Source organism: Macaca mulatta, chromosome 20 (assembly GCF_049350105.2).
Source record: "Macaca mulatta isolate MMU2019108-1 chromosome 20, T2T-MMU8v2.0, whole genome shotgun sequence".
Classification (NCBI taxonomy): domain Eukaryota; kingdom Metazoa; phylum Chordata; class Mammalia; order Primates; family Cercopithecidae; genus Macaca; species Macaca mulatta.
This window is the reverse complement of record NC_133425.1, coordinates 21684185-21710600: the sequence shown is the minus strand read 5'-3', so window position 1 is coordinate 21710600 and position 26416 is coordinate 21684185. Positions and strand designations below refer to the sequence as shown.

General features: G+C 46.2%; 1 protein-coding gene across 8 annotated transcripts in view; it reads right to left on the bottom strand.

The window, feature by feature from the left end:
• The window catches only part of EEF2K (eukaryotic elongation factor 2 kinase), an 88306-nt gene that overhangs the window by 44082 nt on the left and 17808 nt on the right, over positions 1 to 26416 (bottom strand). For 4 of the 8 annotated variants that reach the window (XR_013411924.1, XR_013411923.1, XM_001092565.5 and 1 more), the window contains exons 2-3: positions 21557 to 21878; positions 1718 to 1818 (exon numbers count right to left, since the gene is read on the bottom strand). Coding sequence is in view for 6 of the 8 variants with exons in the window: in XM_001092565.5 (XP_001092565.3) it covers positions 1718 to 1818; positions 21557 to 21802 (347 nt within the window). In the remaining 2 variants the exon portion in view is untranslated. Of the gene's footprint in view, positions 1 to 1717; positions 1885 to 21521; positions 21879 to 22061; positions 22308 to 26416 lie in introns of those variants that run through there. The other 4 variants (XM_077986465.1, XM_077986468.1, XM_077986469.1 and 1 more) reach the window with 4 other exon arrangements.

Genomic DNA, 26416 nt, shown 5'->3' with positions numbered 1-26416 from the left:
GTCTCCCAGGGTTCAAGCAAGTCTCCTGCCTCAGCCTCCTGAGTAGCTGGGATTACAGGCGCCCACCACCACGCCTGGCTAAATTTTTGTATTTTTAGAAGAGACGGGGTTTCACCATGTTGGTCAGGCTGGTCTCGAACTCCTGACCTTAAGTGATCCGCTCACCTCGGCCTCCCAAAGTGCTGGGATTACAGGCATGAGCCACCATGCCCAGTCTTCTTCTGTACCCTTTGTAACATCCTTTATAATAAACCAGTAAATATGAGCATTTCCCTGAGTTCTGTGAGCTGCTCCAGCAAGTTAATCAAACTCAAGGAGGGGGGTCATGGGAACCCTGATTTATAGCTCATCAGAAGCACAGGCGAAACCACTTGTGGCTTGCGATCATCAGTGAAAGTCGGGGACGGTCTTGGAGGACTGAGCCTTCGACCTGTGGAATCTGATGCTATCTCCAGGTAGATGGTGTCAGAGTCGAACTGCATCATAGGATACCCAATTCAAAACTCCTCTAATTCCTTCCATTAGAGGAAGAGAATTAGAGGCATATCTGCTGGTATCCACTGCAGATCTGACTGCTTGCTTGTGGGCAGGGAGAAACCCCCACACATTTTGAGCTCACAGAAGCATTCTGTGTTGTAAGGATACAGTAGGTGAAATTAAGTGTGCTTTTGCCAAAGATAGGTGCATACCTAAGGCAGACAGAGCTTGGAGAGGGTTCCGGGAACATTTTCATCTCTCCTTTCCCAGAGTAAATCAGCCCCTGGGCCTGGCCAGGCCTCACACAAGTTTGCCTGGTGGAAATCTCCTCGGCTCAGTGGATTCCTAAAGTTTGAAACCTCCCTCCGGGCTGAGGTGTTCTTAGCTCTAGTTGGAGGCTTCCCTTGGCGCAGCTCTCAGCCAGGGCAGACTCCAGAGCACCCCACCCTCGGTGAGAACAGGTTTCCCACAGTCTGACGCCTCCACCAGGAAACACAAGCAGAGGCCTGGCAGGTTAACCTCCCCTAGGCTCAGAGGGAGGAAAGCGCTCCAGAACTGCATAGTTGGCACCGGCCCGGGGCAAGCACAGTTGACGCTTGATCATGACATGGGTTTGAAGTGCGTGTCTACTTATAAGTGGACTTTCTTCAATCAATATATTGGAAAATGTTTTAGAGATTTGCAACAATTTTACTTTATTTTTGAGATGGAATATTACTCTGATGCCCAGGCTGGAGTGCAGCAGTGCTATATCAGCTCACTGCAACCTCCACTTCCCGGGTTCAAGTGATTCTCCTGCCTCAGCCTCCTGAGCAGCTGGGATTACAGGCGCCAGCCACCACGCTTGGCTATGGCTAATTTTTGTATTTTTAGTAGAGATGGGGTTTCACCATGTTGGCCAGGCTGGTCTTGAACTCCTGACCTCAAGTGATCTGCCCATCTCAGCCTCCCAAAGTGCTGGGGTTACAGGTGAGAGCCACCGCACCCGGCCAGAGATCTGCAACAATTTAAAAACACTAGCTCAGTCTAGCCTGTCTAATAGGTACCTTGTGAGAACCACGGGAAGGATTCAGTGAGGCAATGCACCGGGCCTTAAGCACGCATTAGCACTCCAATATTAGCTGCTGTTATGATGACTCCCTTCCCCTGACCCCCAAGAGTACTTAAGCCTCACTGATTGGGAGCAGAAGCTGGACGTGTAGCCCCCAGGACTCTTCGAGACCCCGCACAAGCTGCTGACCTGTGTCGAGTAGCACGTTCGGTGGCAATGTCTTCTAGGTGGAACTCAGCCCAGGGGTCGGGCATGTGCTTGGCCTTCTCGATTGCGTGCTTCCAGGCTTCCTGTGGAAGGCAAAGGGGAAGGTAGGAACATCAGGCCCAGGTCAGGGACTTTGGGGACAGTGCAGACTCTTCCTGCCCTGTTAATTCCTCTGGAGAGGCAGACAGTATCAGGACAGAGAGAGACTCCTGTCTAGTAGCCTTTTGGGCTTCTCTGTACTCACAGGCACAGCCTCCCTGTCGGCAGACATGGCACATCTTAACTACACAACACTTGGAATCAATGAGTTGAGAATGAAAATAGGGTACCACTCCCCCATTCAGGTTGGCAAACATTTCATTATATATATACACACAAACACACACACACACAAAATATATATATATAATATAGAATATATATACATACACACACTATATATATAGAGAGAGAGACAGAGAAAATAACATATATATATATATATATATATAGAAACAGAGTCTCACTCTGTCACCCAGGCTGGAGTGCAGTGGCGTGATCTTGGCTCACTGCAACCACCACCTCCCGGGTTCAAGCGGTTCTCATGCCTCAGCTTCCCAAGTAGCTGGGATTATAGGCATGCACCACCACGCCTGGCTACCTTTTGCATTTTTGGATAGAGATAAGGTTTCACCATGTTGGCCAGACTGGTCTCAAACTCCTGACCTCAAGTGATCCCTGCACCTTGGCCTCCTAAAGTGCTGAAATTACAGGCATGAGCCACTGTGCCTGGCCTTTTTTTTTTTTTTTTTTTTTTTTGAGACAGGGTCTTATTCTGTCACCCAGGCTGGAGTGCAGTGGTGCAATCTCGGCTCGCTGCAACCTCTGCCTCCCGGATTCAAGCAATTCTCCCACCTCAGCCTCCTGAATAGCTGGACTTACAGGTGCACACCACTACATCTGGCTAATTTTTGTACTTTTTGGTAGAGACGGGGCTTCATCATGTTGGCCAGGCTGGTGTCAAACTCCTGACCTCAAGTGATCCACCCACCTCGGCCTCCCAAAGTGCTGGGATTACAGCAGGTTGGCAATTATTTTAATGAGATAAAACATTTTAGCTCGTGCAGGCCTGGGTATCAGGGAATGAGTATCCTCACACACCATCAGGGGGTATAAAACTTTTCTAGGCCGGGTGCAGTGGCTCATGCCTGTAATCCCAGCATTTTGGGAGGCCGAGGCAGGTGGATCATCTGAGGTCAGGAGTTTGAGACCAGCCTGGCCAACATGGTGAAACCTTGTCTCTACTAAAAACACAAAAATTAGCTGGGCATGGGGGCGCATGCTTGTAATCCCAGCTACTTAGGAGGCTGAGGGAGGAGAATTGCTTGAACCCAGGAGGCAGAGGTTGTAGTGAGCCAAGATTGCACCATTGCACTCCAGCTTGGGTGACAGAGGGAGACCCTGTCTCAGAAAAAAAAAAAAAAAAAGGCTGCATCTCTGGTGAAAATTCTTGACCCTACCAGACCCAATGATCTCTTTTTATAATAAATATTGTATAACACCCCATTTTACTGGCCTATATGTAATTTGCAGATAACATACATTTCTAAGCTCAGAGCATATTAGAACCATGCCAAAGATATGTTGCCTTTAAATTTTTTTTTTTTTTTTTTTAAGAGACAGGGTCTCACCTTGTACCCAGGCCAGAGTGAAGTGGCATGATCATGGCTCAGGTGATCCTCTCACCTCAGCCTCCTGAATAGCTGGGACTCCAGGCTGAGCCACCATACCCGGTTAATGTTTTAATTATCTGTAGAGATAGGGTCTCACCATATTGCCCAGGCTGGTCTTGAACTTCTGGCCACAAGCGATCCTCCCACCTCAGCCTCCCAAAGGATATGCTGCCTTTACACATAACATACGGTTTAACTCTGGCCTCAGATAATTATGAAACGATTCCTATGAGCTGTGCCAAGGTCTTGTGGGATGCAGGAAAATTCATCGCGCAGAATAGCCCTGTTTCAGGGTTGCTGGCATTCCCGGCCTTCCTTAACTCTATGCCAGCAGTGCCCACCACTCCATCATTGTGATGACCCAAAAGAACTCCCAAATCTATCAAAACCTATTGAGAGTGGCCGGGCATGGTGGCTCACACCTGTAATCCCAGCACTTTGGGAGGCCAAAGCGGATGAATCATCTGAAATCAGGAGATCGAGACCAGCCTGGCCAACATGGTGAAATCCCATCTCGACTTAAAAAAAAAAAAAAAGGTGGGTGCATGCCTATAATCCCAGCTATTCAGGAGGCTGAGGCAGGAGAATCGCTTGAACCGGGAGGCGGAGGTTGCAGTGAGCAGAGATCAGGCCACTGCACTCCAGCCTGGGTGACAGAGCGAGACTCTGTCTCAAAAAAAAAAAAAAGAGTCCAGCTTCCCAAGGACTCAGCCCAAACAGGGCTTCACCTCATCCCCAGCCTGAGCCCCTCACTGGGTCCTGCTCAAAATAGAAGCAGCTCAGGCAGGGGAGCTGGGCCTTCCAGTACACACACACACAGCCCAGGCCTCTCACTCTCTCTAGGGCTTTCTTTTGTTTTTGGGTTTTTGCTTTGTTTTGTTTTTTAAATAGGGACAAGGTCTCTCTCTGTTGTCCAGGCTACGTGGCAATTGTGTAATCATAGCTCTCTGCAACCTCAAAATTCCTGGGCTCAAGCGATCCTATTCAGCCTCTTGAGTAGCTGGGACTACACTTACACACCACCATGCCCAGCTAATTTTTTAATTTTGATTTTTATTTTGCAGAGATGGGGTCGCACTACGTTTGTTGCCCAGGCTGGTCTCGAACTCCTGGCCTCAAGTGATCCTCCTGCCTCAACCTCCCAAGGCACTAGGATTACAGACATGAGCTGCTGTGCCTAGGCTGCTGGGGCTTTTTTTACTGCTGCAAAGTTCAAAAATAAAGTCTGTAATTCTTTTCTTCTATTTTGGTAGCTAATTTAGGCTTAATTTAAAAACTGAAAAATACAGAAGACCAAGAAAAGTCAAATCCACCACATACCATCCTCTGGAGCAATAGTCAATGCTGTGGACTAATTCTTTTCCAGATCTTCTATATGCTGTTTTGTTTTGTTTTTTTCCCCCCCAGACAGAGTCTCCCTCTGTCACCCAGGCTGGAGTGCAGTGGTGTGATCTTGGCTCACTGCAACCTCCTGGGTTCGGGCAATTCTCCTGCCTCAGCCTTCTGAGTAGCTAGGATTACAGGCGTGAGCCACCATGCTTGGCTAATTTTTGTATTTTTAGTAGAGACAGGGTTTCACCATGTTGGCCAGGCTAGTTTTGAATTTCTAACCTCAGGTGATCCACCCGCCTTGGCCTTCCAAAGTGCTGGGATTACAGGCATGAGCTACCGTGCCCAGCCTACATGCATTTTTTAATAAGATTGGTATCATACTGTAAAATATAATTTACCTCCTTTCAGGAGAGTGGGTCAATGGGACTTTGTGCTTTATTTAGTGATCTTGATTTTCTTTTTTCTGATTCCAAAGTATGATCTACATCACATAAAAACTGCAAGCACTATAGAACTCTGAATTAGAAAGCGGAAGTCCTCCCTAATCCACTTCCTCTGAAAACCACAGTTGACAGTTGATGTAGACATTCTGCAAAATTTTTTCCTATGTCTCTGTGAACACCAACACGTACTTAAGAGCAATTTAGGCCGGGCGTGGTGGCTCACACCTGTAATCCCAGCGCTTTGGGAGGCTGAGGAGGGCAGATCACGATATCAGGAGTTTGATACCAGCCTGGCCAACATGGTAAAGCTCTGTCACTACTAAAAATACAAAAATTAGCTGGGCATGGTGGCACGAGCCTGTAATCCTAGCTGCTTGGGAGGCTGAGGCAGGAGAATCGCTTGAACCCAGGAGGTGGAGGTTGCAGTGAGCCCAGGTCGCATAACTGCACTCCAGCCTGGGCAACACAGTGAGATTCCATCTCAATAAATAAATAAATATAAAAATAAAAAGAAAGAGCAATTGGACCACACCACATGTTCTGTTGTGCATCTGACTTTTCTTAATGCAAGATCTTGGACATCTTTCCATGTCATATGTGCAGACGGGCTGAGTGACCTCCTTTCATTCCAGAATGGCCAGATACACAATTATATGAATGTAACCTTAAGGTATTTGTCTAACCTCCAGTTGAATAATGTTTGGATTCTCTCCAACATTTCCTAGTACAAACAGTGCTGAAGTGAACATCTTCCTATCCAAATCTCTGTGCGCATGTGCAAGATCTCAGAAGGACATATTTTTTGGGAAATGTAACTGCTGGATCTCATTTAAAATCTATAAATGACTGAGTTCTCTGCCAAAAAATTTATCCTAAGTTATACTCCAAGAAGCAGTATACAAATCACTAAAATTTTTTTGGCACAGGCAAGTACATCGGATAACTATAAAATTCACAAGTTATTTGCATCCTGCTTTAATAGTTGCATAATAATTTACTGTAGAACTTTATTCTTATTGACTTATTCACCTGTTGCTCTCCACTGTTAGGCTTCAAGCTTATCACTGATTGTACTCTGTTGTAAATAACTCCACAGCAGACATGTGTACGTCTAAAACATTTTTCTGAATTTCGGTTCCTGTTCTTTTTTTTTTTTTTTTTTAGATGGAGTCTGGCTCTGTCACCAGGCTGGAGTGAAGTGGCGTGATCTCGGCTCACTGCAACCTCTGCCTCCTGGGTTCAAGCGCTTCTTCCGCCTCAGCCTCCTGAGTAGCTGGGACTACAGGCGCGCGTCACCACGCCCAGCTACTACTAAAAATACTTATTGTATTTTTAGTAGAGACAGGGTTTCATCATGTTGGCCAGATGGTCTCAATCTCTTGACCTTGTGATCCGCCTGCCTTGGCCTCCCAAAGTGCTGGGATTACAGGCATGAGCCACCGCACCGAGCCCCTGTACTTTTTTCTTAAAGAGACAGGGTCTTGCTCTGTCACTCAGGCTGGAGTGCAGTGGCGTGATCATAGCTCACTGCAGCCTCAAACTCCTGGGTTCAAATGATCCTCCTGCTTCAGCTTCCCGAATAGCTGGAATGACAGGCGTGTGCCACCATGCCTAATTTTTTAAATTTCTGTACAGACGGGACCTCGATATGTTGCCCAGGCTGTTCTCAAACGTCTGGGCTCAAGTGATCCTCCTGCCTTGACTTTCCAAAGTGCTGGGATTACAGGCATGAACCACCACGACCAGCCCAATCCCTGTATCTTAAAGAACCACAGTCTCGGCTCATATTCCAGCTGCTACAAATGGCAGGGACAGCCTTCGACCTCCACCTGTCAGGAGAGCCTGCAGTGTTGAGAATTCAAGCGTGTCTGTACAGGTGCCCTGTTCTCTGTCTGCAACACACAGTTCTCTGACACTGCCTCTCTCAAACGACTCTGCCACTCCCTAAGCCACTGACAGGGGCCGTCCCCATTCAGTGAAGATTAGCAACAGAAATTACCTCCTGGCTGGATGCCGTGGCACCAACCACAAAACAGGGAGGAAAGTACTGCAGAATTAGAGGGTGTGGTATTTCATAGGATCAAAATTACCTTCTTTTTCCAAACCCAGAGTCATGCCAAACCTTACTGGCAACAGGTGGGATTAATGCAACTGGTTTTTGTTTGTTTGTTTTTAATAAGGACAGTATAAAAAGTCCTGTACTAACATTCATGTCCCTGATTCCAGCTCACCACTGACTGGCTATGGGAACCTCCATTTCCTTGTTTACAAACAAGGATGAAAGTTTTGGCTGCTGGTGGTCCACTTTTTTGTGGCCCCTGTAACCAGGGTAGACACATGCCCACCAGAAAGAGTGGCTCACTGGGGTAGCAGTGCTTATTATGGGTGACCCCTGCCTGAGCTGGAAATCACCAGTAATACGTTACCATCAGGAGGGGAATGGAAGCAGGTACTGCCACCTTTGAGAGCCACCTGGCAGTGGCTATGAACCTTCTTCTGCACCGACTTCTGACCCAGCCATTCCTATCACCTACCTAGGTGTGCCCAGGTAAGCTGGTCCAAGGATAATCAGTGCTTTTTTTTTCAAGACCGGGTATTACTCTGTTGCCCAGGCTGAAGTGCAGTGGTGGGATCATAGCTCACTGAAGCCTCCAACTCCTGAGCTCAAGGAATCCTCTCAATTCAACCTCTCGGGTAGCTGGGACTATGGGTGCTCACCATCATGTCCAGCTAATTACAAAAATTGTGTGTGTAGAGATGAAGGTCTATGTTGTCCAGGGTGATCTTGAACTCCGGCCTCAAGGTCAGCACTTTACAATGCTATAATGATCAGGCAGTAGGAACAAACTGCCTATCTGTAGGGGCATGATTACATATACTTGTTCTACTGAAAATGAGATGCTAACATGGGTGATTTCTTTTTTCTTTTCTTTTTCTTTTTTTTTTTTTTTGAGACATGGTCTCGCTGTGTCGCCCAGGCTGGAGTATAGTGGTGCGATCTCGGCTCACTGCAACCTCCGTCTCCCGGGTTCAAACAATTCTATCTCAGCCTCCCAAGTAGCTGGGATTACAGGTGCGCGCCACCACACCTGACTATTTTTTGTATCTTTAGTAGAGATTGGGTTTCACCATATTGGTCAGGTTGGTCTTGAACTCCTGGCCTCAGGTGATCCACTTGCCTTGGCCTCCCAAAGTGCTGAGATTATAAGCGTGAGCCACCACACCCAGCCAGGGCAATTTCTAAGACCTATTGTTTAGGGGAAAAAAAGCAAGTTGCAGAACAATACAAACACTGTGATACCACCTACTGGTGGAGGAAACCCACAAATCAATACCATGGATTTTCTAAGGATGTGTGTGTCTGTAGACATATACACAAATGTATACTTATATGCAAATGCATAAAAAGAGGTCTGAAAAGTAATTTATATGAAACTAATATAATGCTTATCTCGGAATAGAAAGGGATAAGAAGTTGCTCAAGGAGACCTCAGTTTATCTATGTTGTCTGCATTCTTTTTACAATGAGAATGTATTTAGGTATTGTATGTGTAAATCAAAGTTAAGAAACTAAATTACTGGGTTAGACGATTTTTCTTTCTTTTTTTTTTTTTTTGAGACAGGGTTTCATTCTGTCACCCAGCCTGCAGTGCTGTAGTGCAATCGTGGCTCACTGAAACCTCAACCTCCACCTCAGCCTCTCGGGTATCTGGGCCTACAGGCACATGCCACCATACCTGGCTAATTTTTTGTATTTTTGTAGAGACAGGGTTTCACCATGCTGCCCATGCTGGTCTCAAACTCCTGGGCTCAAGTGATCCACCTGTCTTGGCCTCCCAAAATGCTAGGATTACAGACATGAGCCACTGTGCCTGGCCAGGTTAGATGATTCTTAAGGCCATGCCAGCTCTAATATCCTCTAGTTCTAAGGATTCCGGAACTCAGTTGTTGAGTAGGTTAATTAATCTTACATAGAACAGCCGTGGGCTGGACGTGGTGGCTCATGCCTGTAATCCTAGCACTTTGGGAGGCCGATGCAGGCAGAGCACTTGAGGCCAGGAGTTTGAGACCAGTCTGGTGAACATGGTGAAACCTCCTCTCTACAAAAAAATACAAAATTTAGGTGGGCGTGGTGGTGCATTCCTGTGCTCCCAGCTACTCAGGAGGCTGAGGCAGGAGAATCGCTTGAACTCAGGTGGTGGAGGTTGCAGTGAGCTGAGGTTGCAGTGAGCTGAGATTGCACCGCTGCACTACAGCCTGGGTGACAGAGCAAGACTCTGTCTCAAAAAAAAAAAAAAAAAAAAAAGAACAGAGGTCTGTGGATATTTCTTTTTTTTTTTTTTTGAGATAGAGTCTCGCTTTGTCGCCCAGGCTGGAGTGCAGTGGACGGATCTCAGCTCACTGCAAGCTCCGCCTCCCGGGTTCATGCCATTCTCCTGCCTCAGCCTCCCGAGTAGCTGGGACTACAGGCGCCCGCCACCTCGCCCGACTAGTTTTTTTGTATTTTTTAGTAGAGACGGGGTTTCACCGGGTTAGCCAGGATGGTCTCGATCTCCTGACCTCGTGATCCGCCCGCCTCAGCCTCCCAAAGTGCTGGGATTACAGGCTTGAGACACCGCGCCCGGCCGGATATTTCATAAAAAAGGAAAATATTATCCTGGCTACAGAATAGAAAGGCTGTGATATTTCAAAGTCTGAGAGTACAAAATAAAAATAAATAATAGTGAAATAATAATAATTATATACCAGGAAAGGGAGATGGAAATAATAATAATGATTATTATAGTAATAATAATTTACTTCATCGAGTATGCCAGGAGTGAGGGTGGAGTGCCGGCAATGTGTTTACAAATGTTTTGGCACGTGGGATCTTATCACTGTTGTTGCCGATTTTAGGTTACTGTTATTATTGCCATTATCAGAGTAATCAAGGCCTCTGGATCTTACTTGAGGACACATCCAGTGACTCACCCAGACCTCCTTCTTGAAATATCACCTGTTATACAGTCACTTCATGAATGTTATAAAATCATTTTTTCCCAATCATCACTTCTACAGACTTTATGAAATACAGCTCAGAAGTCTAGGCAACATGGCAAAACCCTCTACCACAAATGCAAAAAATTAGCCAGGCATGGTGCCATGCGCCTGTAGTCACAGCTACTCAGAAGGCTGAGGTGGAAGGATCACCTGCACCTGGGAAGTTGAGGGAAAAAAAAAAAAAAAGAAATACAACTCAGAGACAGCCCAACTCCTCTCCCCTCCTGGAGAGCAGTAATGGGTTTAACCAAACTCAAGGGCTCAAATAAAAGAAGCAGGAAGAAGTGGGGGAATACAGCGAGGCTCTGGGATGGGAAGAGCCCAACAGTGGTGTGTGGAGGCCACAATCTATGCCACATGCACTTAGAGGTTTGGTACAATTATCAGTGGAACCCAGCATGGAATACAGCAGCAAAAAACTGGAAACCAGCCACAGTGGTCATGCCTGTGATCCCAGCAATTTCGGAGGCCAAGGCAGGAGGATCACTTGACACTTGGAGTTCCAGAGCAGACTGGGCAGCAAGCATAGCAAGACCCCATTTCTAAAAAAAAAAAAATACAAAAATTAGCCAGGCGTGATGGTGCATGCCTTTAGTTCCAACTACTTGGGGAGATGGGGTGGGAGGATCACTTGAGCTCAGGAGGTTGAGGCTACAGTGACCTATGATTGTGCCACTGCACTCCAGCCTGGGCAACAGCGTGAGACCCTATCTCTTAAAAAACAAACAAACTGGCCAGATGCAGTGGCTCACGCCTGTGATCCCAACACTTTGGGAAGCTGAGGCAGGCAGATCACCCGAGATCGGGAGTTTGAGACTAGCCTGACCAACATGGAGAAACCTCACCTCTACCAAAAAATGCAAAATTAGCCAGGCGTGGTTGGGCATGCCTGTAATCCCAGCTACTGGGGAGGCTGAAGCAGGAGGATCGCTTGAACCCCAGAGGCAGAGGTCGCGGTGAGCTGAGATCGTGCCATTGCACTGCAGCCTGGGCAACAAGAGCGAAACTCCATCTCAAAAACAAACAAACAAACCTAGAAACTGATTAAGTATCCCACAAGAGGCAATGCTTAAAGAAACTGTGGTGCAGCCATACAATGGGCTGACAGAGTCATCAGGATGCTATATCCATATTTACTGATTTGAAAAGACATGATGATTTATTACTTGCCGGAAAAAAACTGGTTACTGAAGACATATATAGCATGATCCCACAGTAGCAACAAAAAGTCCATATTTCTGTATATTTAAAGTGCAATACAGTAAAGTCTGAAATATACACTAAGACCTTAATAGCAAACTATCTGCACTTTCTTTTTTTTGAGACAGTCTTGCTCTGTCTCCCAGGCTGGAGTGCAGTGGCACAATCTCAGCTCACTGCAATCTCTGCCTCCCAGATTTAAGCAATTCTTGCACCTCAGCCTCCCCAGTAACTGGGACTACAGGCGTGTGCCACCATGCCTGGCTAATTTTTTGTATTTTTAGTAGAGGTGGGGTTTTACCATGTTGCTTATAATCCCAGCTACTTGGGAGGCTGAAGCAGGGGAACCACTTGAACCTGGGAGGCGGAGGTTGCAGTGAGCCGAGATCGCGCCACCGCACTCCAGCAGGGGCAACAGAGTGAAACTGTCCCAAACTAAACAGAACAAAAAAACAACAAAAAAAATTATGCTTAGTGAAAGAAGCCAGACATAAAAGGCTACATGTTGTATGATTCTATTTATGTAAAATGTCCAGAAAAGGCAAGTCCAGAGAGGCAGAAAGCGGACTGGTGGTTGCCTGGGGCTGGGTGGGATGTGGGTATTAGAGCGTGATGGCTCAGGGCTATAGAATTTAGTTTTTGGGTAAAATGTTCTAAAAGTGGTTGTAGTGATGGATGCATAATTTTATGAACATACTCAAAGGCTTTGAATAGCACATTTTAAATGGGTAAATTGTATGGCATGTGAATTATATTTCCAAAAACTGCTAATCTTTATTTATTTATTTATTTTATTTTATTTTTTTTTGAGACGGAGTCTCGCTCTGTAGCCCAGGCTGGAGTGCAGTGGACGGATCTCAGCTCACTGCAAGCTCCGCCTCCCGGGTTCACGCCATTCTCCGGCCTCAGCCTCCCGGGTAGCTGGGACTACAGGCGCCCGCCACCTCGCCCGGCTATTTTTTGTATTTCTTAGTAGAGACGGGGTTTCACCGTGTTAGCCAGGATGGTCTCGATCTCCTGACCTCGTGATCCGCCCGTCTCGGCCTCCCAAAGTGCTGGGATTACAGGCTTGAGCCACCGCGCCCGGCCTAATCTTTTTTTTTTTTTTTTTGGAGACGGAGTCTTGCTCTGTTGCCCAGTCTGGAGTACAATGGCACGATCTCGGCTCACTGCAACCTCCGCTTCCTGGGTTCAAGTGATTCTCTGCCTCAGCCTCCCAAGTAATTGGGACTATAGTTGCACACCACCAAGCCCAGATAATTTTTGTATTTTTAGTAGAGATGGAGTTTCACCATATTGGTCAGGCTGGTCTTGAACTCCTGACCTCTGGTGATCCGCCAGCCTCGGCCTCCCAAGGCAATCATTATTCTTTGATTATGCTGTCAGAGCCGCCCTCAGTGGGTTACGAGTATGAGTGTAATCACCAAAGTTGGCCAAATAAGGGCATGGGAAGCCGGTGTACCCACCCATCATGGGGGGCGCACACGATGGTGTAACCTCTTTGAGGAGAAACTGACAACACCTATCCCGGTTTAAACACACAAATGTTTTGCCCAGCCAGTTCACCTCTGGAGGGTCCTCTGGTGGGCACACCCATGCATGGGTACAAAGACCCATGCACAAGGAAGTGCTGTTTGTCGCAGGACAAGACTGGAAATAACCTACATATCCTACAAGGAGGGGCTGGCTACATTTATTATGGCGCTTCCAACAGTGAAATGATATTCAGCCGTTAAATAACCAACAACAGGCTGGGCATGGTGGCACATGCCTGTGGTCCCAGCTACTCAGGAGGCTGAGGTGGGAGGATCACTTGAGCACAGGATTTCAACGCAGTGAGCTATGATCACACCACTGCACTTCTGCCCAGGCAACCCTATCTCAAAAGAAATTCTTTAAAAAAGGTCATCTACGTGTATTGATGTGGAATGATCTCTAAGATATTCTCAGATCAGGCAAATTTTTTTTGCGTGGGCAGGGGGGAGGGTCTCGCTCTGTTGCCCAGGCTGGAGGGCAGTGGTGCAATCTCTCACTGCAGCCTCCACCTCCCGGGTTCAAGTGACTCTCCTGCCTCAACCTCTGGAGTAGCTGGGATTACAGGCACCTGCCACCACACTTGGCTAATTTTTTTTTTTTTTTTTTTTTTGTATTTTTAGTAGAAATGGGGTTTCACCATCTTGGCCAGGGTGGTCTCGAACTGCTGACTTCAAGTGATCTACCTACCTCGGCCTCCCAAAGTGCTGGGATTACAGACATGAGCCAGTGCGCCTGGCTGAAAATAATATTTAAAAATAAAATTTCCCACCTTAATAAGAAATTAAAAACATGTATTTGCTCCCTATGCTTATTCTAGAAAATGTAGAAATGACAGAGAAGGAGAAAAGGAACACAGTCCTTCCTAATCTGATCCAAAGACCATCCCTGCTGCCCTGGTGATGTGCTTCCCCTCAGGCCTTGGCTGTGTGTGTACGTGCGAGTTTCACAGAGCTATAATCGTGCTGTATTCTTTTTAGATTTAACTCTGGAGCAGAGGCACTTTCCCACGTTATCATAAACTCCATAAACATCTTTGGATGACTGCCTGATATTCTATGGAGAGGGCGGCCCCCCTGAATGGTTCTGCCACGTCTCCAGGGGAGCTTGGGCAGAAGGCTGGGCTTGACAGTGATAGAATCTGACTTTTCACAATCCACACCCAGTACCTGCCGGGTGTGTTTCTTGGAGGGAGGCCAGCGGGCCATTTTGATTAAACAATCCAGGTTGCCAGGTCACAGTAAGTTAAAAAAAAAAAAAAACCACTTAGGTTTATGGCATGCTGAGGGAACAAGGGTTGGAAAACTGAGCTGTTCTCTCCCTCTGAAGCCACCCCTGGCAACACTAACCCAACAGAACCTGCTTTCGATAACCTAGAAAGTAGGCAATGAAGTGTCAACTCCTGTCCACACGTAGTCAAACGTTTTACCAAGTCCTATTATGCAAGACCAAGGGAATGGAGGTCGCATCACACACAGCCCTAGTCTTGCAGTCAGGTGCTGACTCAAACAAAGAATGACACTGGAGAATGACTCACACACATAAAGGTCTGCTAAGAGCCCTCCGGAAGGCAGAGGAGAAAGCCTGGAAAGGTTGTTTTCAATCTGGGCTCTGGGCCGGGCTCAATTGCTCATGCCTGTAATCCCAATACTTTGGGAAGCCGAGGCAGGAGGATCGCTTGAGGCCAGGAGTTCAAGACCAGCCTGGGCAATGTAATGAGACTCCATCATTCCAAAAAAAAATTTAAAAGTTGGCCAGGTGTGGTGGTGCACGCCTGTGGTCTCAGCTCCTCAGGGGGCTGAGGTGGGAGGATCATTCAAGCCCAGGAGTTAGAGGCTGCAGTGAGCTATGATCGTGCCACTGTACTCCAGCCTGGGCAATACAGCAAGACCTTGTCTCTAAAATTAAAAAAATAAAAATAAAAACTGGGTTCTGAAGGAGACAGAACTGTAATTTTGATAGACCAGGACATCAGTTGAAAGAGGTTTTATTAGGCAGAAGTGTGAAAAAGGGAAGCCCATTCCAGGAGCTTCCAGATGTGTGTGAGTGGAGGAGATGAACAGAGCCTAGAAAGGTCCTGGAGCGGAGGGACCTAGAAGACACTCCCATCGTAGGTGATGAGGATTTTTTTTTTTTTTTTAGACAGAGTTTTGCTCTTGTTGCCCAGGCTAGAGTGCAGTGGCGCGATCTTGGCTCACTGCAACCTCAGCCTCCCAGGTTCAAGTGACTCTCCTGGCTCAGCCTCCTGAGTAGCTGGGATTACAGGCACCAGCCACCACACCTGGCTAATTTTTGTATTTTTAGCAGAGATGGGTTTCACCATGTTGGTCAGGCTGGTCTCAAACTCCTGACCTCGTGATCCCCCTGCCCCAGCCTCCCAAAGTGCTGGGGTCACCGTGCCCGGTCAGAAGTGATGAGTTTTGAGGAGGGGGTATTTACCAATGTATTTGAGGGAGAGGAAGTTACCTGGCTATTTTACTTTATTTTTCTTATCTTAACAACATCTTTTTCTGCACATAAGTAATACATAAATGTAGCTTTAAAAGTTTAAAATGTTTAAAAAAACATATAAAGCCCCCTCTTAACGGTACCTCTCCCCTAGAGAGAACTGCCATTAACTGTTGGGTGCAAACTTCCCCTTCAAACGGTTTTTAGTATGCAGATACCGATGTATGTGTACACACATTTTTAATAAAAACAGGATCAGGTCGGGTGTGGTGGCTGACGCCTGAATCCCAGCACTTTGGGAGGTCAAGGTGGGTGGATCACGAGGTCAGGAGTTCAAGACCAGCCTGGCCAACATGGTGAAACCCCCGTCTCTACTATATATACAAATAAATAAATACATAAACAGATACATAAATAAATAAAAAATTAGCCAGGCATGGTGGCAGGCAGCTGTAATCCCAGCTATTTGGGATGCTGAGGCAGGAGAATTGCTTCAACCTGGGAGGCGGAGGTTGCAGAGAGCCGAGATTGCACCACTGCACTCCAGCCTGGGTGACGGAGCAAGAATCTGTCTCAGAAAAAAAAAAAAAAAGGATCATACTATATTTCAACTTGCTTTTTTACTTAACTACATATATAAAAATGCTAACATTTTTTGACATTAGGGACCAGGCCTGTGCCAAAGGCTTTTTATGGATTTGCACACACATATACTACATGTAATAGTAGGCACAGTTTTAGAGTCAAATCATGTCCAGGCACAGTGGCTCACTCCTGTAATCCCCCTTGGGAAGCTGAAGTGGGATGATCGTTTGAGCCCAGGAGTTCAAGACCAGCCTGAACAACGTAGTATAAGACCCTGTCTCTACAAAAAAAGTAAAACAATAACAACAACAAAAAAGGTCAAATTACATAGAATCATCTTTGGACCAGCCTGGGTAACATAGTGAGACCTCATCTCTACAAAAAAAATTTTAAAATCAGCTGGGCATGGTGGTATACACCGTGGTCCTAGCTACTCGGGAGGCTGAGGTGTGAGGATTGCTTGAGCTCAGGAGTTCAAGGCAGCAATGAGCTATGATCAAGTCACTGCACTCCAGCCTGGGTGACAGAGCAAGACCGTATTTCTAAGAAAAAAAAAAAAAAAGAAGAAGAAGAAAAGGCTGGGTATGTAGGCTCATGCCTGTAATCCCAGTACTTTGGGAGGCTGAGGAGCGCGGATCATTTGAGGCCAGGAGTTCAAGACCAGCCTGGGCAAGATGGCGAGACCTTATCTCTACTAAAAATACAAAAATTAGCAGGGCATAGTGGCGTGCACCTGTGGTTCCAGCTACTCAGGAGGCTGAGGCACAAGAATCACTTGAACCTGGGAAGTGGAGGTTGCAGTGAGCCAAGAGCGCGCCACTGCCCTCCAGCCTGGGCAACAGAGTGAGACCCTGTCTCAAAAAAAAAAAAAAAGAAAGGAAGAAAGAAAAAAAGAAACATCAACTTTGTTCTAATGTAAACACAACATTCTGTGAGAACCACCGCCTGTAATTTAAATCAGTCCCTCTTGTGGACACTTGAGCTGCCCTCCTGGGGGTGGGTGTTCATTTCAAAGCTGCCTTAGGACAGGAAACAGGATCAGTGGAAACCTGCCCCTTCAGGGGTCCCGACCCCAGAGGAGACCCACGGGGCTATTTCTGGAGCTGCCTGCCCCAGAGTAACTCCAGCTAGAACTCTAGGCCTAAAGGGAAAACATTACCCAACTATCTCCAAGAACTAAAATTATTAATTTTCTAAAAACATTAATTTAGAAGTTATGGAAGAATCTTTTTTTTTTTTTTGAGATGGAGTCTCACTCTGTCGCCAGGCCAGGGTGCTATGGCGCGATCTCAGCTCACTGCAACCTCCAACTCCCTGGTTCAAGGGATTCTCCTGCCTCCACCTCCCGAGTAGCTGGGATCACAGGCATGAGCCACCACGCCTGGCTAATTTTTGTATTTTTAATAGAGATGGGGTTTCACTGTGTTGGCCAGGATGGTCTTGATCTCCTGACCTCGTGATCCACCCGCCTCGGCCTCCCAAAGTGCTGAGAATATAGGCGTGAGCCACCATGCCTGGCCAGAATATTTTTAATTTCAAATCCCAAAGTGGTAATAGGAATTTTGTTTACAGTACTGATACTTAACTGTTTGTGAGGATTTGATTAAGTAAGGATAATGGTATTGCACTTTTGATGTTTTACCCCCACCAGTTATTATACAAAGTCCAATAATGTTTGCCTTTCCCCCTCTTCTTTTTTTGAGACGGTGTCTCGCCCTGTCACCCAGGCTGGAGTGCAGTGGCACGATCCTGGTTCACTGCAACCTCCGCCACCTGGGTTCAAGTGATTCTCATGCCTCAGCCTCCTGAGTAGCTGGGACCATAGGCGGCACCACCACGCCCGGCTAATTTTTGTGGTTTTGTAGAGACAGGGTTTCGCCATGTTGGCCAGGCTGGTCTCAAACTCCTGACCTCAGGTGATCTGCCTGCCTTGGCCTCCCAAAGTGCTGGGATTACAGGCATGAGCCACCACGCCCAGCCTCTCCCCCTCTTCTTTATACCAGCTTTGCTATGGTATGAACAGAAATCCCTATCAAAATAAGTATGCTTTTCCTCAGTCCAGAGAAGGATGTCCAACCCTAAAAAGTGTTTTTTTGTTTGTTTTTGTTTTTTTAAGATAACCAACATGAAGCATCACGTTGCACATATGTCTCTATACCCACATACACACATATGCAGGGGTGCTTTCAAAATATTCAACACACAATTGGACAAATGTAGAAGACACTTGAGATGGAAATCTTCCACGGTATGAGGGTCTTTTTTCTTCTTTTTCTTTTGTTGTTGTTTTATTTTGTTTTTGAGACGGAGTCTCCTCGGTTGCCCAGGCTGGAGTGCAGTGGCGCAATCTCGGCTCACCACAACCTCTGCCTCCTGGGTTCAAGGGATTCTCCTGCCTCAGCCTCCCGAGTAGCTGGGACTACAGGCATGCACCACCATTGTGGAAGAAAAATAATAATAAAGTTAAAACTAATAAAAACATAAGTAATAGTTAACATTAAGTATAGGTTATTTAGAAGTGATACATAGGCTAAGAAATTTAAGCAACCTCTCCCAGCATTGCTAACAAGTTGCATCTGTGAGCTTATCTCACCCTTCCAAGCTTATTGCCTGCCTCCAGACCCCCACATGTTTCTGTAATTCCTGTTTTCCCTTACCCCAGCTCGAGCTGTCCAGCTTCAAGGTTGACTGGTCAAGATAACTAAATTTTAAGTTTTCTCGGAATTGTCACGGGTTAAATAATTTACTGTCTTTGTCTGAAACCTGTATCCTGCCTCGTTTTCCCGCCTCAAACGACATATAAGCCAGCCTGCTTTCTATGTTGGGGTCAGCAGCCGTTTTAGGCGTGAGCCTGCTGCCAGCCCGGCTACCCGAATTAAATAAAGTTCTCTTTGGTTTCCAAAGGTCTCTTTGTCTTTCCCTTGGCTGGAGTTTTACTGCAACACCATGCCCGGCTAATTTTTGTATTTTTAGTAGAGATAGGGTTTCACTATGTTGGCCAGGCTGGTCTCGAAATCCTGACCTCGTGATCTGCCCGCCTCAGCCTCCCAAAGTGCTGGGATTACAGGCGTGAGCCACCGCGCCTGGCCCACAGCATGAGATTTTAATCAGTAAACAAATTTGGAAAAAGGTAGCTAATTTGTAGAAAGATTTTAAAAAACCATTAATTCTCATAATCAATGACAAATTATTACGGCCACACTCCTGGAATGTGGCAACAGAGAGAGAAATAACATTTATTAAGCACCTATAATGTGTGACACACAATACTAGGTATTGTTTCAAAAGTAATGATTAATAAGAATTTAGTCTTGCTTGAACCTGGGAGGTGGAGGTTGCAGTGAGCCGAGATCGTGCCACTGCGCTCCAGCCTGGGTGACAGAGCGAGACTCTGTCTCAAAAAAAAAAAAAAAATTTTAGTCTATCTTTCATAGTTGTAACTACATAGGATGGCTGTAAGCGTTTTTTCTTTCTTTTTTTTTCTTTAATAAGGATGGGGTCTTCCTATGTTGACCAGGCTGGTCTGAAACTCTTGGCCTCCCAAAGTGCTGGGATTACAGGCTTGAGCCACTGTGCCCAGCCAAGATAGCTGTAAGTGTTAAATGAGATCTTTTTTTTTCCAGTGTCCCTAAAACAAGTTTCTATCAAAGTAACTAACAGTTATTATGTTTGTTTCTCCACTTGAATGTCTCTGCTGATAAATGGGGAGATTGTTAAGTCTGTAAACAATTGCTATTTGCCCCTCTGTACTCAATGCATAGCCTGGTGACAGATAGATAATATGCAATAAAGAAATGCAAATTTCATGTGATCAAGTCCCCATGCTGGCACCTAGCAAATGATTTTCAATAAAATTATGTTTTTAAATTTATTTTAAGCTGCGTACAGTGGTTCACACCTGTAATCCCAGCACTTTGGGAACCTGAGGCAGGCGGATCACTTGAGGCCAGGAGTTTCAGACCAGCCTGGCCAACACAGTGAAACTCTGTCTCTACTGAAAATACAAAACATTTGCTGGATGTGGTGGCTCATGCCTGTTATATCAGCTACTCAGGAGGCTGAGGCACGAGAATCACTTGAACCCAGGAGGCGGACGTTTCAGTGAGCCAAGATCCTACCACTGTATTCTAGCCTGGGCAACAGAGCAAGACTCTGCCTCAAAAAAATAAAATGAATAATAAATGTATTTGTTTTATTTTAATTTTTTGAGAAAGAGTTTCACTCTTGTTGTCCAGGCTGGAGTGCAGTGGTGCAATCTTGGTTCAATGCAACTTCTGCCTCCCGGGTTCATGTGATTGCCTCAGCCTCCCAAGTAGCAGGGATTACAGGTGTGCACTACCATATCCAGCTAATTTTTTGTATTTTTAGTAGAGACGGGGTTTCACCATGTTGGCCAGGCTGGTCTAGAACTCCTGACCTCAGGTGATCCACTTGCCTTGGCCTCCCAGAGTGCTGGGATTACAGGCGTGAGCCACCGCACCCAGCCTATTTTACTTTTTGAGAGACAGGGTCTCACTATGTTGCCCAGGCTGGTCTCCAAGGCTCAAGTGATCCTCCCTTTTGTCCTCTCAAAGTGCTGGCATTACAGGTGTGAGACACCATGCCTAACCTAAAATTATGTTGTTAAATAAATTCTTCCAAAAATTAACAACAAGTGGCCGGGCGTGGTAGTTCAAGACCAGCCTGGGAAACCCCATTTCTACAAAAAAAATTTTTTTAATGAGCCAGGTATAGTGGTGCAAGCCTATAATCCTACCTACTCAGGAGACTGAGGTGGGAGGCTTGCTTGAGCCTAGGAATTCAAGGCTGCAGTAAGCCGTGATTGTGCCATTGCACGCCAGCCTGGGAAACAAAGCAAGACCATGTTTATTTAAAAAAAAAAAAAAAAAAGAAGATACAGAAAGAGAGAGAGAGAGAATGATAAAGAAAGAAAGAAAGAAAGAAGGAAAGAGAAAGAAAGAGAGAGAAAGGAAGGAAGGAAGGAAGGAAGGAAGGAAGGAAGGAAGGAAGGAAGGAAAAGAAAGAAAGAGAAATAAGGTCCTTAGTTTGGGAATTTTCTATTGCCATAAATAAATAAAAGTTTTTAAAAAGAAATAAGATCTTTATAGTTTGCAATGTTCCCCAGTAGTTGCTATTTTATTCTGTTCTGTTCCATTTCTTTAAAAAACAAAAACAAACCCAGCACCTCTGCACTCCAGCCTGGGTGACAGAGCAAAACTCTGTCTCTAAAGAAAACTAAAATAAATAAATAAACAAAACAAAACATTGGACAAAACTCAGCAAAAGGTTTTCACAACTCCATAGTGTGCCCTGGGCTACTATTTGAAAAACACCCAGCTCCAAGGTAATGAAATTTATTTTAAAGCAACAATACCCTCCCTGCTTAACAAGTATATCCTCAGATCAGAGTTTAGAGCACTGGCCAGGGTTTGGAAATACGAAAAAGACCCCAACCAGCGACCCCAACCCTCCATCCCTTACACAGCAGCTAACCTGGGTGGGGAAGGTGGCGTAGGTGGCTCACTCACCTTGAAGTGGAAAGAGTTTGCCGGGGACCCACTGGATCCATACCGCTCACTTTTTGTTAGGTTGCTGTAGTACTTATTAACCTTGGAATTGACATTCTGGTTCGACCTTGGGTCATCAGTGATGGGGCAGATGAAGTAACCTTCCTCATCGTCGCTGTCCCCATCAGAATCACCATCATGGCCAGTTCGGGGGGACTGACCGCCATCAACGCCTTCCAGGCGGAAGATAAGATCTTCGTCTGCCATGTTCCTGGGGTACTCGTTTTACCCAAGCAGTATCCGGCACAGCCAGAGTTACTGGGCAAATGCAGAGGCGAAGGTCCTACAAGGAAAGCAACGGCCAGAGTGGGTGCTGGGGCCCAGGTGTGCGAATTCGCCCAACCCTCACCCCAAATGCTGCAGGCTATCGCAGGCGCTGGCACCCTTAGGGTAAAACCTAGAGCTATTTTTGGGGGGCGGCAGTTGGCAGCACCCAGGAACATTTTAAATGTCTAAACCCGCTGACCCAGTCATTCCACTTTTAAGAATTCAGTGTTTGCAAATGTTGGAACCAGGTTGGGAAAGCAACTGCTTCTTAAGCAGAGTGTTCTTTTTAGCACATCAATTAGATCGAGGCACTCCTCTGCTTAACGCCCACCCTCAGCAGCTTCCTTTCACATTCATAATAAAATCCAAATGCCTTGGTAAGGCTACAAGAGCTGTGTTCATCTAGCGTGCTGCCCGCTTCTCCTCCGGCCCTGGCTGCTCTCCAGGCACACCGGGTTTCTTTCTGTTCTGTGAGCACATTAAGTTCATTCCGACCTCCGGGCCTTTGTACTTGCTGTTCCTTGTGCCTGGAACAACCTTCCTAACAGTGGGCTCTTTCTCATCGAGCTCACAGCTCACAGGATGCCTCTTCAGTGAAATATTCCGTGAATCCCCAAATCAAAAAACCCTTAACCCAACATGCATATCCAATCACTCCCTTGCATATCACCCTGTTCCATTTCTTTTTTTTTTTTTAGACAGAGTCTCGCTCTGTCGCCCAGCCTGGAGTGCAGTGGCCAGATCTCAGCTCACTGCAAGCTCCGCCTCCCGGGTTCACGCCATTCTCCTGCCTCAGCCTCCCGAGTAGCTGGGACTACAGGCGCCCGCCACCTCGCCCGGCTAGTTTTTTGTATTTTTTAGTAGAGATGGGGTTTCACCGTGTTAGCCAGGATGGTCTCGATCTCCTGACCTCGTGATCCGCCCGTCTTGGCCTCCCAAAGTGCTGGGATTACAGGCTTGAGCCACTGCGCCCGGCCTTCCCTGTTCCATTTCTTCTTCTTCTTTTTTTTTTTTTTTTTTCTGAGACAGAGTTTCACTCTTGTCACTCAGACTGGAATGCAATGGTGCGATCTTGGCTCACTGCAACCTCCACCTCCCAGGTTCAAGCGATTCTGCTGTCTCAGCCTCCCGTGTAGCTGGGATTCCAGGTGCCCGCCACCACAACTAGCTAATTTTTGCATTTTTAGTAGAGAGGGCTTTCACCATGTTGGCTAAGCTGGTCTCGAACTTCTGACCCCAGGTGATCCACCTGCCTGGGCCTCCCAAAGCGCTGGGATTACAGGTGTGAGCCACCACGTCCAGACTTTTTTCTTTTTTTAAGACAGCTCTGTCGTCCAGGCAGGAGTGCAGTGGTGCAATCCTGGCTCACCTAGGTGACTGCTTGACCTCACAGGCCCAAGTGATCCTCCTGCTCAACCTCCCAAGTAGCTGGGATCACAGGTGTATACCACCAAGCCTGGCCAATTTTGTTTGTTTTTTTGTAGAGACAGGGTCTCCCTATGTTGCCCAGACTCATCTCAATCTCCTGGGCTCAAGTGATCCTCCTGCCTTGGCCTCCCAAAATGCTGGGATTACAGTCGTGTTTCATTTCTTCACTGTGCTTTTCTCAAAGTGAAATCACTCCGTTTACTTTGTTATTGCCTGTATGCCCAATACCTCCCAAAGTGTGTGGCACGGAGAAGGCACTCAACGCACTTTCCCGGAATGAAGGAGTACCCCTAAAAGCGTTTTTTTTTTTTAATGTTTGTTTTTTTGTTTGTTTTTCTTTGAGATGGAGTCTCACTCTGTCACCCAGGCTGGAGTGCAGTGGCATGATCTCGGCTCACTGCAACTTCCACCTCCTGGGTTCAAGCAATTCTCCTGCCTCAGTCTTCTGAGCAGCTGGGATTACAGGCATCCAACACCACGCCCAGCTAATTTTTGTATTTTTAGTAGAGACAGGGTTTCACCATGTTGGCCAGGCTAGTCTCGAACTCCTGACCTCAGGTGATCCACCTGCCTCGGCCTCCCAAAGTGCTGGAATTACAGGCATGAGCCACCATGCCTGGCCTAAAAGCATTTTCTGTAGCACAATCAGTAACAGCAACAAAACAAAACAAAACAAAACCCAACAGCCCCAAATGTCCAATAGAAGCTCATTACACAGATTACAGTATTTCTCTCTACACCATGAAATACTCCATGACTGTTAGAAAGGGGAAGGTCCCATACCCACAGACAGGCAAAAATAATCAAGAAAGAGTTCAGGAAGATTGTAGGATAGAACTGTCACATTTACAGCCACCTGATTTTCAACAAGGGTGCCAAGATAATTCACCCTTAGTTTTACAGCCACTTGATTTTCAACAAGCATGCCAAGATGATTCAACAGGGAAGGAAGAATCCTTTTTTTTTTTTTTTTTTTTTGAGACAGAGTCTCACTCTGTTGCCCAGGCTGGAGTGCAGTGGTGCAATCTTGACTCACTGCAAGCTCTGCCTCCCAGGTTGATGCCATTCTCCTGCATCAACCTCCCGAGTACCTGGGACTACAGGCGCCCACCACCACGCCCGGCTAATTTTTGTATTATTAGTAGGGACGGGATTTCACCTTTTTAGCCAGGATGGTCTCGAACTCCTGACCTTGTGATCCGCCCACCTTGGCCTACCAAAGTGCTGGGATTACAGGTGTGAGCCACCACGCCCGGCCGGAAGAATCTTTTCAACAAATGGTGTTGGGATAAATGAATATCCACGTGCAAAAAAATGAAGTTTATCCCCTTCCGTATGCCATACCCAAAAATTAACTCAAAATGGATCAAAAGCCTAAATTAGGAGCTAAAATTCGATTAGAAGAAAATATAGAATAAATTCTTCATGACCTTGAGTTAGGCAAAGCCTTCTTGGATAAGATGCCAAAAGCAACAGCAACAAAATAATAGATAAATTGGACATCACCTGGGCTGGAGCTGGGAGCTCACGCTTGTAATCCCAGTACTTTGGAAGGCTGAAGCAAGTGGATCACATGAGGTCAGGGGTTTGAGACCAGCCTGGCCAAAGTGGCGAAACCCTGACTCTACCAAAAATACAAAAAATTAGCCAGGTGTGGTGGCACCCGCCTGTAATCCTAGCTACCTGGGAGGCCGAGGCATGAGAATTGCATGAACCTGGGAGGTAGAGGTTGCAGTGAGCTGAGATTGCACCACTGCACTCCAGCCTGGGTGGTAAAGTGAGACTCTATCTCATAAATAAATAAATAAATTGAACATCACCAAAATCAAAAACTTTTTTGCTTCAAAGGATACCATCAAGAGAGTAAAGAGAGACCGGGCATGGTGGCTCATGTCTGTAATTCCAGTACTTTGGGAGGCTGAGCTGGGTAGATCACCTAAGGTCAGGAGTTCGAGACCATCCTGGCCAACATGGTGAAACCCCGTCTCTACTAAAAATACAAAAATTAGCCAGGCATGGTGGCATGTGCCTGTAGTCCCAGCTACTCAGGAGACTGAGGCAGGAGAATTGCTTGAACCCGGGAGGCGGAGGTTGCAGTGAGCTGAGATCACACCACAGCACTCCAGCCTGGGCGACAGAGGGAGACTCCTTCTTAAAAAAAAAAAAAAAAAAAAAAGAGAGAGAAAGAGACAACCCACAAATTTTGCAAATTATATATCTGATAAAGGACTATATTAAGAACTCTTACAATTCAACAATAAAAAGACAAATCAAATAAAAATGGGCAAAGAGTTTGAAAAGACATTTCTCTCAAAAACATATACGCGTGGCCAATAAGCACATGGAAAGATACTCAACATCAATGGCCATTAGGGAAATACAAATGAATGTCACACCCACTAAGACAGATGGAAGTTAAAAAATGGAAAATAACAAGGGCTGGCAAGGATGTGGAAAAATTGAAACCCTTCTGCACTCCTGGTGGAATGTAAAATGGTGCCAACTGCCTTAGAAAACACTCTGGCACCAGCCTGGCCAACATGGTGAAACCCTGTCTCCACTAAAAATATAAAAAGTAGCCGGGCGTGGTGGTGCATGCATGCCTATGATCCCAACTATTTGGGAGGCTGAGGTGAGAGAATTGCCTGAGCCTGGGAGGCAGAGGTTGCAGTGAGCTGAGATTGTGCCATTGCACTCCAGCCTGGGCGAGAGTGAGACCTTGTCTAAAACAAAATTTAAAAAAACAAAAACAGAAAAAAAACAACATCTCAAAAAGTTAAATACTGAGTTACCGCATGACAGCAATTCCACTCCTAGGTGCTGAGATACACCCCAATATGGATGAAATTTACAAATCACTAGGGGAGGTGAAAGGCAGTCACAAAAGACTATACACATTGGCTAATTCTCTGTATATGAAACTTCCAGAGAAGGCAAATCTGCAGCAACAGAAAGCAGATTAATGGTTGCCTGAGGATGGAGGAAGTGTGTGATGGTGGGAATGGTTGGGGGTAAATGGGGAATGATTGCTAATGGGTATGGGGTTTCTTTTGAGTTGATGAAAAGGTTCTATAATTGATTGTGGCTATATGACTGAACATACTAAAAACCATTGAATTGTACTAT